The sequence below is a fragment of the Chamaea fasciata genome, unplaced genomic scaffold (assembly GCF_029207755.1).
Source record: "Chamaea fasciata isolate MVZ Bird 193981 ecotype frontalis unplaced genomic scaffold, bChaFas1.0.hap1 SCAF_1, whole genome shotgun sequence".
NCBI classification, from domain to species: Eukaryota; Metazoa; Chordata; class Aves; order Passeriformes; family Sylviidae; genus Chamaea; species Chamaea fasciata.
The window spans coordinates 47,394,926-47,411,511 of record NW_027094086.1 but is presented as its reverse complement, the minus strand read 5'-3'; the positions used below and the strand labels follow the sequence as shown (position 1 = coordinate 47,411,511).

Below are 16,586 nucleotides of genomic sequence, written 5' to 3'. Positions count from 1 at the left end.
CCTGAACTATTTTACAAGCCACTAAAAAGCAGTTTCCTGCCGAGGAACAGGATCAATGGTGACGGTAATGGTGCAGTAATTGTGGGCAAATAAAGGCAGATCTCAGAAGCACTTGTTTCCTTTTTTCCCTCCACATAAAAGTTTTGGGTTTGTTGTTGGTTGGTTTTAAAATCGCTATAAAAGATTGGGCCAAAACCCCCAAATCCTGCTGCTGCGGCCCCCATACTTGGTTAAGAAATACAGTGTTTTTGCTTGCCTAACCATTTTAAAGTCCACTAGCTTTGCTTTTAAAAGCAGAATAAATCCTCCCAGCTGGAGCGGTGCCTCGATAAGTGACACTGGTTAGAGTCAGAGCTTTACCCTGGCCCCTTATTCGCCTCCTCTAACATGCGCCCTCCTAAATATTTGCAATATGGTCCTGCATTGTAACTCCACGCTCATTCCACGCGTTTCTTTTTTACCACCTTGCCAGCATTCACACCTTTCCTGAAGCAGATTTCGCAGCTTCCCAGGTTTCTGTTTTCATTCGTTAAGCTCACTGATACCTTTCACGCATTGGTGTTGAGGAATGTGCAGGACACGATCCCGGTCTCTGCCGTCAGTCCCCGATGCCTGTCCCGGGCCGCGGCCCCTTTAAGGCGGGAGCGTGCCGCGTCACACGCCAGGGGAGTGTAAACAGGAAGCGGCCGCCGGGAGCGGGGGGTCTGCAATGGCCGCCGCCGGGAGCTACCAGCCGCCGGCCGGGGACGAGGCGCTGGCAGCGGTGGGAGCAGCAGCAGCAGCAGCAGCAGGAGAAGGAGGAGGAGGAGAAAGCGAGGAGCGAGCGGAGGGCGGCGGCTGCTACCTGGCGCTGTGCGCGCGGCCCGTGCACTTCGAGAAGGCGAACCCCGTGAACTGCGTGTTCTTCGACGAGGCCAACAAGCAGGTGGGGGCGGCGGGGCCCTGCCGCGGGCCGGGGCTGCGCAGCCGGGCCTGTGGGCTCAGCCCGGCCCGCTGCTGCTCGCCCGCTTGGCTTTGGTTCCCTGCCCGGCTTTGGTTTCCTCCCGTCCCGCGGCTGCCGGGCGTGAGCCCGGTTGTTCGCCTTCAGGACATGTCATCGTGCTAGAGGCGGTAGATTTTTTTTTTTTTTACCCCTTTTTTCCCCTTTACTGATTTATTAGGTGGGATTTCACTTGCCGTACTCTCACTGCCGTAAGGTCTTTCTGGAATTCATCAGAGTCAGCACTTTTCCTTTCTGTTCCGAGTGTCCCCACATGACTGGCCGCATGAAACTTTGTCACTCTCAATTTTTCACACCCCTGAATTTTTCACACCTCTTTCAATTCCTGAAAGTCAACATAATCTTTAAAAAAAAATAAAAATTGCAGCTTTCCTTGTGGCACAGACCCAAGTGGCCGTTTCTTTGCTTTAGTGCTTTTAAGCAAACTCTCCTTAATATCTGTATGGCCTTCTGAGAGTTCAGCTCAGTATAGCTAAAAGATCCACAGGCTGTCATGGGGCATGTACAGATGTGGATACATTCTGGTGCCTAATTCCTGTAACCATTCTTTGACCTGGGCATTCATGGAGTCAGAACCTTCAAGCTTTCTTCCCCATATAGCTGGCATGCATTTCCCCATGTGTGGACATGATCAGTGGCATGTTTGGAGAGGGAGCAGTATTTCTGGGGTGTGTTGCTTGTTGTTGCACCCTGTTCTGAATGATTACAGAGTCATTTAGGTTGGAAAAGGTCTCTGAGATCATTGAGTCCAACCTTTCACCGAACACCTTGTCAACTAGACCAGGGCACTGAGTCCCAAATCCAGTCTTTCTTAAAACACCTCCAGGCGTGGTAACTCTCTGGGCAGCCCATTCCAGTGTCTAATCACCCTTTCAGGGAAGGAATTTTTCCTAATGTTCAACCTAAACCTCCCCCAGTGCAGCTTAAGGCTATGTCCTCTGGTTCTATCACTGTTTGCTAGAAGAAGAGGCCAACCCCCAGCTGCGTACAGCCTTCTTTCAGGGAGTACTTTAGGGAGCAATAAGGTCATCCCTAAGCCTCCTTTTCTCCAGGGTAAAAAAACCCAGCTCCCACAGCTGCTCCTTGCACGACTTGTGCTCCAGACCCTTCCCCAGCTCTGTTGCTCTTCTCTGAACATGCTCCAGCCCCTCGATGTCCTTCCTGAACTGAGGAGCCCTGAACTGGACACAGCACTCGAGGTGTGGCCTCACCAGTGCTGAGTACAAGGGGACAATCACTGCCCTGGCTCTGCTGGCCACACTATGGATGACACAGGCCAGAATGCCATTAGTTTCTTGGCCACCTGGGCACACACTGGCTCTTGTTCAGCTGCTGTCATCCAGCCCTTCCAGGTCCTTTTCCACTGGGTGACTTTCCAGATATTTTTTCTTATAAGCCATTATCATTGAGGGCCAGTTGACATACCCTATCAGGAGACACTGTATCAGTGTGGATGTGATATAACTACACAGAAGCTGGTTGTTGAGAGCTCACTTGAAAGATTCATATTTTCCAGTGTAAATTTATTCCTCTGTGTTTTCTTGCTATCTAAAATAGTTTGATTTCCAGTGTGTCTCTGAATCATTTGTCACCAGCATTTCAATGACAGTTTCCCAGGTGAGAGACGTGTCTGTGCAATCTTCTCATCTTGCAGAGATTAAGAGTGTTGCCTTCATTTTCTATCTCCATAATACTAAGAAGAGTTAAACTAAGTATTTATCATTCTAGTGAGGCTGTGGACTTGCTTGCAGTTTATAATCTCGACACCTGTATTTCCTGCCTGGGCATTACAGACTGGCAGCATGGCTGATATTACAGGACAATGTCCCTGTCACCCTGAGCCCTGGTCTGTGTGGCTAATGCTGCTGCACATACAACAAGTACCAATAAGGCATTTGCCTGACTTTCTTTTTCCAAGCTCGGTGAAGTTTGTAACAGCATGACTCTTATTTTTTTTTTTTTTTTTTTTAAATTATCTTATTCCAGTTCAATACATGTCATATCTCTAGCAGGTTTTGTACATGTATATGTAAAGTTAGGCTAAAGGAATTCTCAGTTGCTAGGGCATGTTGGCTGAAACTCCTTAGGTACATGAAAATCTACAGGTTATTATTAAACTATTCCTGTTTAATTACGTGTTCTGACAGGATCAAGGTTCTGGGTCATTGAGTTACATCTCTTCCCAATCCCCAAGCTGAGTTCCTTTTTGTTTTAAACAATGCCCTGATGTCTTAGATACTTTTACTAGTACATGACTTAGGAGAATATAGAAGAAACAAAACCAAGATAAAGGCTTATAAAGATTTTTCCTGATTTAACTTGCCCAGTAGTTAAGAATATGCCTACAAGACTGTTGCAGTACCATGCAATCTGGCAACTCTAAGTAGACTTGGAATTCCAGATTGTCTCAGTATGAACTGGCAGATCTGCAGGAGACCAAAAATTGTGTCTAGTAAAAAAAAAAAAAAAAAAGAAAAGGTTATATTAGAGGCATATAGAAGGGGAAGCAGGTGAAGATTATGGCTTTGAAGGAGTTAAGTATATGTTCAAAACTTTTTTTGTAGGTTTTTGCTGTTCGATCAGGTGGAGCTACAGGAGTTGTTGTTAAAGGTTTGGAGGATAGAAATCCCATTTCCTTCAGGTAAGGCACCTTTATCTTGGGATAGAATGATGCAATCTTCAAATTATGTGGTGCTTAGTCCTGGTCTACTGTAGTTCAGGCATAAAACTTACAAGTAGTGATCATATTTTGATTTGTTCTTAGATATAGTCTTGCAATTAAGAAGGTATGCTTTTCCCTCTCTATGGTCTTCTGGGGGGAAAAGGTAATTAGGCTGTGGCTTCTTTTTTTTAAACAATAGTCTTTTATTAAAACGTGCTGTACATATGAGAGAGTGATTCCTACAGCAATGACTTACCCAGGGATGCAGTTTAGCAAGTGATGTCTGTGATTGAAGTGCAATGTCCAAACCTAGATGTAGGTTTCTCATGTTCTGTTCCTTGTTTCATCTGAATTGGCTTCTTCTGTGTTTTCCATTCCTTGTGGAAACATTTTTGCAGAATTTGACAACAGTAAACTATTTTATATATGTCTCTGTTAAAGAGTGAGTGTCACAGAACTGAGGATGCAGGTTTGGATAGTCGCACAAGTCTTCCAGTTCCACATCATAGCCAGCAGAGCTGAGCATTTGCAGTGATTTCAGGTGCTAATTTGCCATGATTCTGTAATTGATGTGTTCAGGACTTCTGAAGAGTGAACTGCCATTTTCTTTCAGTCTGGATCTTGAATCTATTAGTCAGACAAGAGTAATAATCAGTGGTCAAAAGCATTTACATTACACTTTTTTCTCTGTCATTGTCTTTTTTTAGGGTATATTCTTTAAGACGCTATTTTAGATTGTATTTCCATAACTTCTGTTTCTTTCTATATAGGATGGAGGACAAAGGAGAAGTGAAGTGCATCAAATTTTCCTTGGGGAACAAGATCCTGGCTGTGCAGAGAACTTTGAAGAGTGTGGTAAGAAAGCTACACCTTGCAGCTAGGGAATTGGAGCTGGAATTCCCTACTTCCAGAGTAAAATTCTTTGAGACAAATGTTCAAGAGGCCTGTTGGCTAACAAAAGCTGTAGTGAAAATTCCTCTGTTATCCTGAGAGGCTGCTCAGGCAGCATTGTTGTCCTGCTAGTATCATCATTTAAAGAAAAAGTGTCAGGGGGAACCAACTCTGGCAAGGGTGAGGTGGAACATAAGTTTTTCTTCTGTGTGTATATCGCATCCAAAACAATTTGAGAAACAATTATCTGTTCTTTGGTATCTGTGTATGTATCTTGTCCGTGCTTCATAATTGCTGATACACTTAATGGGTGTTTTTGCAGGATTTTTTGAATTTTATTCCAGATAGCCCTCAGCTAGAATATACACAGGAATGTAAGGTGAGTTAAATGTCCCAAGCTTATATGCTTAAGTGAAACTCTGATGTTAGTTTGACTGGTGGCTACAACTAATTGAGGTACCTTTCAAAACACTAACATAAAGGAAATGAGATATGTAGGTACTGCTGTCTACTGAAATTGAGTGAACAAACAGGTGTTAACAATACCAGAAAAAACTTTCCTGTCTTGTGAATGTAATTGTTTCCTAGAGGGAGCAGAAGTGCTGTGGGGCTAACAAATATCAAGGTTTGGTAAGGAGAAAAGACAAAGTGCTGATGGTACAGAAACAGCGGACTGTGATTATATTAGTGCCAGATATGTTGATGTGGATGTTCTTTCCTAATGTCACTAATAAGTAATAGTAAGCTATTACTAGTTTTCATATTATGTTTGCTATTTTTTAATAATCCTTCTAATTTTTGATGATTATTTACCAGAAACAAGTACCATTATCATTGTTTGGTGTTTTCCAACTTTTAACTAAAACAAATTGCATTTTTGGGTAATAGAATGGTAAAGTAAATTTTTATACATCTGATTTGCACAGATCCTTTTATCCTTGTAGTCTTTAAAGCTGAAAAACTGTCTGCTTCATTTTTTAGGATTATGAGTTTACTTAAACCATTCTAGCAAAACCTTTATGATAATGAAACTTCTGAGTGTAATAGTAATACACTTCTGAGTGTAATAGGTTCTGAGTGAAGTCATGGCAAATTTTTCCACCTAAATTTTAGTTTCTCGCAAGATCTCTTCCTGCTTTTCATGTCAGGAACTGGTTGAAGTGGCAGTAGAGTTTGAAGCCGAGGAACTTAGTTTTATCTAGGTTAAAAAGAAAATTTGATTGTATAATAAACTTGTAAATCTTACATGCTGCCAAAAATCCAGGCCCTACAGTAATTGTGTTCATGTATAGTTTGGGAATCCTTTATAAAAGTGACTGATGCATGCTGGGTGTCTGGTTGGCCAAAAGTCTTAACTTCAGATATTGGATACCTAAATTGCTTTTGGTCTTCTGTTCTTCATTTAGTAATATTAGCTTACCTGAGTAGTTAATTTTTCCAATTAAAAGAGTGTTTGTTTGCTTGTTTGTTAAAAGACAAAGAATGCCAATATTCTAGGATTCTGCTGGACGAGTTCTACAGAAATTGTCTTCATCACAGATCAAGGAATTGAATTCTACCAGGTAATACAAATAACTCATGTAGGACATGCTTACAGATTTGAAAATGTAAATTTGTAACAGTATATTTGAATTCTTTTCTTGTCTCTGTAACTGAGAAAGTGTACTGCTAAAAAAACAATTTCTGCCATTTGGTTTGCAGACTAAATTTTTAAATTTTTTTAAGAAGAAAACATTTTTAGGGCAGGGCAAATTTATCATTTACAGGTTTTAAGACTTTGTATAAAAGAATACTCAACTAAGCCTCGGGAACTCTAGATTAAGAGATGCTCTCGACTTGCATGGAAATGAGTATTTAAATCTAATGTGAAACACCACTTCATGCAAAACAAATCAGCATTGGGGAAGACATGTAAATGCTTAAAAGGTGGCAAAGAGCTAATAATTGACTAGCTAGTACCCTTCTGCAACTTGCAGCTCTCTCCTCTGTTGACCTCATTGAGTTCCTCTGTGTAATTTCCTTTGCATGTGTTTTTAAAGATGTCTGGTAATTAAATAACCCTTTCTAGCATTCATTATGAGAGATATTTAAACACTTCCTAAAAAAAAAAAGTGCCCTTCCCAGTAGTTTCAGTCCTGGAGCTGAGACACAATGTTTCTCATTACTGTTACTAAGAACTACTACTAAAGAAAGTATCTGAAAAAGCAGCTTTATTTTCTGCTGATTGAGGGGGAAAATATGAATTTAGCACCTGAAAGGATTATGGATATCAACCCTGCAGGTAAAAGGACCAAATCAAGTAAGTGTCTTTAAAGTGAGGATATTTAAGCCTTTGAAATGAATAGAGTTGATTTATATACTTAGTTCTCAAAATAAAAAAAGATCAAAGAAGCTGGGGATGAAGGCAGCAAGAATATTGTAAAAAGAACTTTTTAATAAAATTTCACTAGTTATATCAAGCTGGGTGTTTTCTCCACTGTGCACAGAACTTATACCCAGATCTGGATGAGAGGGAAAACACAGTGCCTTGGAACTCATTAGGATTTGATGTGTATTATTTCCTTAGCTACAGTAAAGTGGGGCCTCAGCTCTAATTGTCAAGTTTCTGATTTTTTATTTTTTTTTTTTGATTCTAGGATGGTAAATGTCTTTACACTTAACTGTTTCTTGCTTAACATTCCTTGCTCCTGTGCATTACCATTTATGCAGCTGGCATCCTGGTGGTAACATAATGCTAATATTCTGTGTTTCCAGGTATTGCCAGAGAAACGAAGTTTAAAGCTTCTGAAGAATCAGAGTATTAATGTCAATTGGTACATGTATTGTCCAGAGAGCTCTGTTATCCTCCTTTCAACCACTGTCCTTGGCAATGTCCTGCAGCCATTCTATTTCAAGGTAAAGGGATATGTTCCAAACTTGTCATTTTCATTTTTTCCTAAATTGCTTCTTCATCTACATATTCTATTGCTTGAATTTCTTCCCAGAGGCTTCTGTGTTCGTATCCTTGTATGACAATAAGCAAATTTATAAGGTAGCTCCTAGGTGATGGCTTAGAATTAGGAAATTCACTCTTTCTTATGTGCTCTTTGGAAAGGTGTGTGTCCAGACAAGGCTGGACAGTTGACCTTGAGAAAGGAAAGAAAAAATTGATGGTGTCTAAATATTTTATAACTTAAATGTCTTTGAAGATTTTTTTTTTTCACTTAAATAGGTATTTATGATTTACTTTTCATATGAACATTTGGTCTTTGCAGTATGATAAAGAAAACATAAGGGCCTTTCTCTTGTGATAATAATTATAACCTTCCAAATATGACTGGATGAAAAAGAGATAAAAAAGGTAGCACTTAAGAAACAACTGTTCTCCCAAGCCAGAGAGGGCTTTGTCTAGAGTAGTTACTTCTTTTGGTGTTCTTCCCTGTGAGCAACGCTTATTGTTACTGGGAAAATATTTTTCTTTTAATCTTGGAAAAAGTGTGTTGCGAAAACCAGAATCTGTTTTCAGTTAATGACGCAATCAGGCGATTTTAAAAATGAGGAGAAGAGCAACAGCATTTGTCTTGCTCCTGTCAGTGGATTAGGAAGATTTCTGTGGCAGTTTAAAGGAAGAGATTAAAAAGCATCTTATTCACATGGGTTTCCTGGTTTGTGTTAATCATGTGTAGGGTCTGTACTGCATCCTGAAATGATGCTCCCTTAGGTGGCTGGGAGGAACCTACTAGCCTTTCAGTTTTCTTTTTAACAACTTAGGTTATGGTTCCCCCTCCTTCACATTGGTAGTTGTAGCTTGAAGCTGAATAATTTTTATCTTGTATTCAGAAGGTAATCTTTAAAGATCTCCTGAGAAAGGTCCTGTACTACAGTAATACTTGCAAAGAGAGACATTGCAAAGGAGGTAGTTCTGTAGTATTCACACTTCACACTCAAGAACGAATCAGTAAGAATAGGAAGTGAATTTCAGTAGAAGCTTTGAGAACTGTGAAAACTTGCTTAAAAATAAATTCCATAGAAAAGAGGAAGAGGAGAGCAGAAGCCTTGGGCAGGAGAAGGGATATGCTGTAAGTGTAAGGCAGAAACTAAAGGAGACTGTGACTGGTAGGAGGCAGTGATATTTTTTCCTTCCCAGGAAGCAGTTATTAAAGTGTTGGAGTGTATACTTTTCTGGAAGAGGGAAGAAAACTGCTGTTTGAGATCTCCAGACCAAATGTACATTGGATTTGCATACAAATTTGTCTTGACTGAATTAAAATAGAAACACTTTTGTAGCTGAAGTAATAAGATCAGGACGATAAAGCTTCTGGAGTTACCGAAGTGTGTGTTAAGAATCACTGGAGGTTTTTTTAGGAAAGAAAGCGCAAACCCCTTTCTTTTGGACTATGACCGCCCGTCGCCTCGTGGGGGCGCTGGTGATACAGCGTTCGGGCAAAGGCGTCTCGTCCCTTCCTGGTGCAGGTCGTGACAGTTCTTGTTTTGCTGTTTAACAGGGTGGGACCATGTCAAAGCTATCAAAATTTGAAATTGAGTTACCTGCAGCACCCAAGTCATCCAAGCTCAGCCTTTCTGAAAGAGATATTGCTATGGCTACAATGTACGTATCTCATGCATCAGGCCTTTCTCAGGAAGGTGTGATAGTTTGGGAATGCTGGGAGAAGACAAGGACAGTACAATGGTTGCACTTGTTTCTTGTTTTAGCAGTGCTGTTGCTTTGAAGCACTTCAGTTACTGCCTTGAACAAAGCATCTAAACAACCCTCTTGGGGCAAGGTGGGGAGGGGAAGCAAATGGAGAATTCTTACATGAAATTGTTTTGGATTACCACAGACATTTTGGAGAATGTTTCATTTTTTTAGTTGATACTTTGATAGAGGAATCGTTCATAGATGCCTAACTTGCATGAGTATAGTCCATGCATTGTGATTTATCAAGTACTGTTTCATCTTTCACTTTTAATTAAATAATTACCTGATTTAGGGAGTCTCAGCTCTTCTTTTAGGATAAAATGTTTGGCTCTAGGAGACTGTTAGAGCTCTTAATTGAAAATAATACTTTAATCCTGTTGTCTTGTTAGATATGGGCAGCTTTATGTTCTCTATTTGAGGCATCACTCAAGGACTTCCAACAGTACAGGAGCAGAAGTAGTGCTCTATCACTTACCCAGGTAAGAACAGAATGAAGAACGTCAGTTGCAGTTCACATCTGTGTCAGCGTTGTGGTTTAACCCCAACTGGCAACTAAGTACCACCAGCTGCTCCCCCAAACCCTTGGTGGGAGGAGCAGGAGAATCAGAAAAACTCATGGATTGAGATAAGAACGGTTTAATAAATGAAGTAAAGTAAAAACTAGTAGTCGTAATGAAAAGTGCATGGAGGAGGGAATAAAACCCATGCAAAGTAAGTGACACAATAACAATTGCTCACTGCCCAGCCTGTCCCAAGCACTGATTTGTGCCTCCTGGCCAACTTCCCCCACTTTATATGCCAAGCATGATGTCCTAGGGTATGGAATATTCCTTTGACCTGTTCAGGTCTGCTGTCCTGGCCCAGCTTCTTGCACACCTGCTCACTGGCAGAGCATGGGAAACCAAAAAGTCCTTGACTTAGAGTAAGCACTGTTTAGCAACAACTAAAACATCGGTGTCTTATCAATGTTATTCTCATACTAAATCCAAAATACAGCACTGTGCCAGTTCCTAGGAAGAAAATAAATGGAGTCCCAGCAAAACCAGGACAAAAAGCCATCTTTTGTAGTCTAAACAGACTTGTTGACCAGTTCTCATTTCTCTTTGTTTCCACAGAGAGGGCTCCTGTAAGAAGACACATATTTTAAAGCTGAACAGAACTGGGAAGTTTGCACTGAACGTAGTGGATAACTTGGTGGTAGTACATCATCAGGATACTGAGGTCTGATTTATTTATATTGTGTTGTGCTGTAACTTTGAGAAGTTAGGGGCAGGTTTTAATAACCTAGTAATTTAATTTAGAAATTACTTTCCTTTGGGCTTAGCTTAGCCAGAAGCCAGAGTATTTGCAGGAACAAAACCATAATAATTCTCTTGGACAACTTCAAGAACTGGGGCACGTTACCCCTTTAGGAGGATTAGTTGATGTTTCAGTTATATTTCATGTAAATTCTACACATTAGCATTTTACCCAGAGCACTTCCTCCTCAGCGTTTTGGTCAAGCTACAAACATGACTATAGAAAGCCAGAAAACATTCCTCACTTTGCCCTTGGGAGACACCAGTAATTGAAGTTTCACTGGCACTGAAAGCAAAGCTGCTCTCCCTGGTGGTCCATACAGGGTAGAAGTGTTTGTGACTTGAGTTAACAATACTGAATGGTAGAAGTAAGAGGATATCAGAGGAAGATAGACAATTTTCCTCAGAGTTTCTAGCATCCTTAACTCTGCAGTGTCAAAGTCATGTGTTGTGCAAGAAAGACTGAGAGAGACTTTTTTTCTAGGGCATGTAGTGACAGTTCTAGGGGCAGTGGTTTTAGACCAAAGGGAGATAGATTTAGATGGGATGTGGCTTTTTACAGTGAGGGTGGTGAAACCCTGGAACAGGATGCCCCATTGCTGAAAGGGTTCAATGCCAGGTTAGAGGGGGCCTTGAGGAGCCTGATCAGTGGAAAATGTCATCAACCCCAGCACCCCAACCATTCAATGATTCTAACAGACGATAATAGATGGAAATGTGAAAAGCAGACCAAATGCCTGTAAATGGGTGGTGATTCACATTGGTCAATACTAACTTTCTCTTTTTAATTCCAGACTTCAGTTATATTTGACATCAAGCTTAAAGGAGAATTTGATGGGTCCACGACCATCCATCAGTTTGTACTTCCACCTCGATCAATACAACCCTATCAAATACCTGTAGCAGGTAGAACCACTATATAATGAATAACCTAACACTTAGGAAGAGTACTTAAATGTAGCAGCTCACACACAGGAGTGCTTCAGGTTTTAGGAGGCTGGTTACTAACACTTCAGTTATACATATTTGAGAGGGTGAGGAAGGAAGAAGGTAAGAAGCAATTGAGCAGAAGTTGGTGTTCCAAATGTGTGCCAACTACAGAAGAGTTGCTGTTTAAGGTGCATGCTTCCTATAGTACTTTGCTTTTACACTTGAAAAGTGTTGGGTTCCGGGAGTTTTTTGGCCATGGCTCTCAAAGCTTGTGGGTACTCAAAAGCACTTCATGCTTTTCTGGCTTAAATCAGGACTATGTGAAGTTAGCGGCTGAAAGACAATACAAGCTCAGAATCAAGTTTGGGACCAGTTTAGAAGTAATGCTACAATCAGTGTTAGGACTTAAATGCTTAGATTCTTCTTGGATTACCTTTCTGTTCTCCAGTCCAAGAAGTGTGACAAGAAGTTACCCTCAAGCTGGGAGTATAGAAATAGCCTGAGCATAGTTTCACTAGCAGGTGATAAAGCAGTGAGGTTCTCTTTGTAGAAGAGAAAGGTGCTTCTAATACAAAAAGATTGCACATTAAAAGCTCTAAGATCTGGTAGCAAGTATGATAAATTTGGAGATGGGGATTTGTATTAAACAAACGTTAGGATCAGAATGTACAACCCACTCTTCCTTTTAAAGAGTGTACATTTAAATACAATAAATGGAGCCTGTGTATTTAGAATTACAGTACTGGAGCTGGAATATTTCTTCATGCATTATTTCACTCGACTGAAAAATAAAACCACCATGTTTTGAAGGATTTGTTTGCCTTCTCATTGTCAGATTTTCTTTGTAGATCTGGCTACACAAATGAAGCTTTCTTTTTGACTGCATGCTAGAGTGTTGCAATCAATATTTACCTTTTTGGTATAAAACACTTGGCTTAGGGGAGCTGCCAGCATGCTACTATTCTTCACCTGATGTTATTTTTCCTGCAGGCCCTGCGTCTGTGACAAGTCAGGCTCCTGTTCCCTGTAAACTTTGTATCCTTTAAATCCTCTCAAAAAGTAAGAACCTCATTCTATGTATCAAGCAGGGAAGAAGGTGGCATTTGTTACCTTGACTCTTTAACTGAGCAGTTTTAGCTGATGATGCACATGTACTTCAAGACAAAATAATATTCTTCATAATAGCCTCGTAATGCTTTCACAGAGTTGTACATACTGAAGTCTAGTATAATACCACAGTTCCTGATTGAGACATGTGTATGAAACTTTGGAAGAGGTACACCATGAAATTGAAGATACTGTTCCAAAAACATGGTTCAAAACTTCAGAAGTAGAAGTGACGGTAAATGAAAGTATGTTAATGGAATCTGCTTCTCTGCAGTAATGTAAATTCAGGAGAAAGTTTAGCATCAATGTTGAAATAGATGTTAAAACCTTAACATGTAGATTCTTCTTCTTGGATTGTCTTTCAACCTGATATTATCATCAGTGCAAGTGAAGGTACGTGGTGAGCTCTTGGACTCTACAATATTCAATAGCAGGATGGCTAGTTTACACTTCCAGTGCACAAAGCAGCTTAGTACTGAAATGACTTAAGAGGTACATCGGCTGAGTTGACTGCTCTTGGTAGTGATAGTTAATAGAGGATTAACTATCTTTGCTACAACTTTTCCAGGATAATGCTGCTCTAAAATATAGGCTTAGAAAGGCAAATGAACAGTGTCAATGTGTTTTCATTTAAGGGTGGAAAAGTTGTGTGTCTAGGCTATACCGTTTAAGGCAATTCACTTTGTTTTCTCCTTCAAATCAAGGTTACCTCTGGAGTCTTCAGGTGAAACTTGAACCTGTAGTTAACCTTTTGCTAGATAAAGGAAAACTAATGGATTTCCTTCTCCAAAGAAAAGAATGCAAAATGGTTATCCTGTCTGTATGCTCTCAAAGTAAGTTCAAGTGTGTTTTCTGTATCTTGAAAGTACAATACTGCTTATTCATAAATACCCAAAGTTAGCTCAGCTGTTCTTAGATTTGAGATCACCTCTGAAGCTGCCTTGGATGTCCTTGATTGTCATTAGGATGTCATTTGCCTCAACTGCCCTCAGTCACTATTCTGAAGTAATTTAACAGCATGAAAAATTCAAGTCTCCCCCACTTCAATTCAAATACACCTGACATGATTTAAAGTGTTTCTTAAAAGTTAAAAATCAGGTAGAGAATAGAGATCACCTTTTGAAAAAGGCAACATTCAGGTGCCTGGTTATTTCTCCTCATAGTTCTTTCTTTTTATCTTTTCAGTGCTCAGTGAGCCAGAAAGAGGATCACTGTCTGTGATTGCAACTGTTTTTGACAAACTGAATCATGAATATAAGAAGTACTTGGAAGCTGAGCAAAGCTATACAATGGTAAACCATGTTGGCAATAGCAGCTTACAGAGACAGGACAATGCTGTTTGCTTTTCAGGTGGCAACAAAGTGAAGGCATGTTCCTTTCTACTTAGGAAATTTGGGCTTAACCCAAAAGGTCCTGATTGCCTTAGGTTCACAAGTCTACCATGCAAAATGCACTAAAAACCCCTCTTGACACTTGTGTGGGAGGTGCTGCATAGCTCATCTCCAGAGTGATGAGTTAACATACCCCAGTGCTTGAAAGCAGAGAGAAGGTAGAAGCTGAAAAACCAACTCTGAATCAATACCTAATACCTTGGTTTCCAAGCACTGATTTCACTGCACACTGTATCATGGCATAACAGGCAGTCCTGATACATTTCAGTTACTTCTATTAAAGTACCAAATTCAAGCACTAACTCAGAGTACAGTCACAAAAGTCTTCTAAGCCTGAGGGCCTGTATCAGTGTAGTTAGTTAATCTCCTGGCTTTGAGGTATATAAGAGCAGCTGTATTTATATAACTTTTAAAAGCAGCTTTAAATTTAATATGAAAGCCCCACTGAACAAGATGCATCTAATATAATATGACCACAGATACAAATTTCCTTGTCAACAAAACAAGTTTATGGTTGTGTTTGAAACAGTAAACAGTCTGTACAACTGAGACTGACTCAGAACTGTACTACACTAGTTTTCTTTTTAAAAGACTTTTTTTTTCTCCTAGGTGGTAGAAACAGGCCTGAGTAGAAGTAATCCACTCCTGAAACGTCCTGTCCGCACTCAAGCAGTTATTGACCAGTCTGATATGTACACACATGTTTTATCTGTATTTACAGAGAAAAAGGTCAGTCAATTTTAAGGGCTAATGAAATAAATTTAAGGGCTAATTTGGCAGCAGTTAAGTTGGCACCTTGAAATTGGCTGCAGGAAGCTTTGTCAGGATTAGGGTGTTTAGATGCCTATTCTTATGGGGTTATTAACAGAAGCTGTGCAAGTTCCACCTAACACTTGGTTCTTTGTCCAGGAAGCACCTCACAAGTTCACTATAGCTGTCTTGATGGAATACATTCGCTCTCTCAACCAGTTCCAGATTGCAGTTCAGGTAAATCACTTATGTGCTAAGTACATTGTCCCACTCCATGAAAGTACATGCAGATTTAGTCCAGTCTTGGTCACACGTGTAAGTTACAGTGTACAGTACACTTTTAGATTGTAAAAACACATATAGAGACATACCTTTGATTGTCTTCTTCCTACATTCACAGCATTACTTGTACGAGCTGGTCATCAAAACCCTTGTTCAACACAACTTGTTCTACATGCTCCATCAGTTTCTGCAGTACCACGTGCTCAGTGACTCAAAGCCCTTGGTATGTAAGACAAGTAGCCCCAATAAGCTAGTCAGGGAGGTGGGAAGTCTTCAGAATGTTAAGGTTTTTCTACTTTTGCCCTAGGCTTGTCTCTTACTGTCCCTGGAAAGCATTTACCCTCCTGCACATCAGCTCTCACTGGACATGTTAAAAGTAAGCATTTCTGACTCTTATGTCCCATGTGGGTTAGACTGCTCAAACAGCTTCCCTGACCAGGCTTGAAGTCATTAATTAGCATCGGTCATTTGCATGCATTAGAAGCATTTTCTTACACCTGTGGTTGACTTCACAGAGACTTTCCACAGCAAATGATGAAATAGTGGAAGTTCTGTTGTCCAAACACCAAGTTTTGGCTGCCTTGAGATTCATCAGGGGTATTGGAGGACATGACAGCATTTCAGCCCGCAAATTCCTTGATGCAGCAAAACAAGCAGAGGATGAGATGCTTTTCTACACCATATTCCGGTTCTTTGAACAGAGAAACCAGCGGTTACGAGGAAACCCCAGCTTCACACCAGGTAGGCAATAAGCAGTTTGACCAAGACACTCAGTTGTGCAAACAACTCAGACTTGCTTTACTTCCAGTCCAGTTGAGTCTGTATTAGATGATAAAACTCTTGGCACATTTTAGCCTATCTTTTATACTCACCTTGAAAAACAGTTCCAAATTAACTTGTCTTACTCCTTTGTCCTCTGCACCCAGGAGTAAAGAGGCTGAGCTAAACATAAACTTGCAGATGAACCTGTTTAACTTGCAGTTGCTCTCACTGCTTAGCGTAGCAGAGCCATTATCTCCAATTAGTGCTTTCTCCTGAAGTCAGCAACCAGGCTGGGAAGCCTTTGAGTTCAATAATCTATTTCCACTAACTGCAAAAATTCAAGGCCTGTTTTATGCTACAGTTCTTCCTTTAAAGGCCAAGCCAAACTAGCTAGGTCAGCCTCTCTAGACATCACTTGGACCAGCAACATGTAATCACCAGACATCCTGTAGGCACAGAATCCCACCCCACGCTCTTGTATCTTGACAGTAAAGGGCTCTCATGGCTGTGAATCTGCTGGTTAAATACAGGAACTAGATCAAACATCTGCTTCACCTTAAGAATACCAGTTAGAGGACTGGAAATACCTCAGGTATTCCAATGCATTCTGTTTGTTCAACTCCAGTCCTCAAATACATTAAAGATAAGAATTAGTACCAATAAATGAAGGTAAGTGAAACTACACAATCTTGGTTCTTGATTTCTGAGTTGTAACGTGAACATGAACTTTTATTTTGTCTCCCTTAGGTGAGCACTGTGAAGAGCATGTCACCTTCTTCAAACAAGTTTTTGGAGAACAAGCGCTCATGAAACCCACAACATTCTGAAAGACTCT

The 16,586-nt window shown here is 40.4% G+C and overlaps 1 protein-coding gene across 2 annotated transcripts; it reads left to right on the top strand.

The window, feature by feature from the left end:
• Nucleotides 1–656: 656 nt before the first annotated feature.
• RMC1 (regulator of MON1-CCZ1) lies at nt 657–16,586 on the top strand. Of its 2 annotated transcripts, XM_066182448.1 has the most exons (20): nt 657–925; nt 3,565–3,641; nt 4,433–4,517; nt 4,876–4,932; nt 6,029–6,115; nt 7,308–7,448; nt 9,038–9,141; nt 9,621–9,710; nt 10,347–10,452; nt 11,324–11,435; nt 12,450–12,494; nt 12,906–12,959; nt 13,271–13,399; nt 13,752–13,858; nt 14,567–14,686; nt 14,867–14,944; nt 15,108–15,212; nt 15,297–15,365; nt 15,505–15,730; nt 16,499–16,586. In XM_066182448.1, exons 1-20 carry the CDS (start codon nt 710–712, stop codon nt 16,576–16,578), a joined length of 2,088 nt encoding a protein of 695 aa, XP_066038545.1. In that variant the 5' UTR covers nt 657–709; the 3' UTR covers nt 16,579–16,586. The 2 variants fall into 2 exon arrangements, with proteins under 2 accessions (XP_066038545.1, XP_066038551.1); XM_066182454.1 differs by lacking the exon at nt 3,565–3,641 and having other exon boundaries at nt 844–925.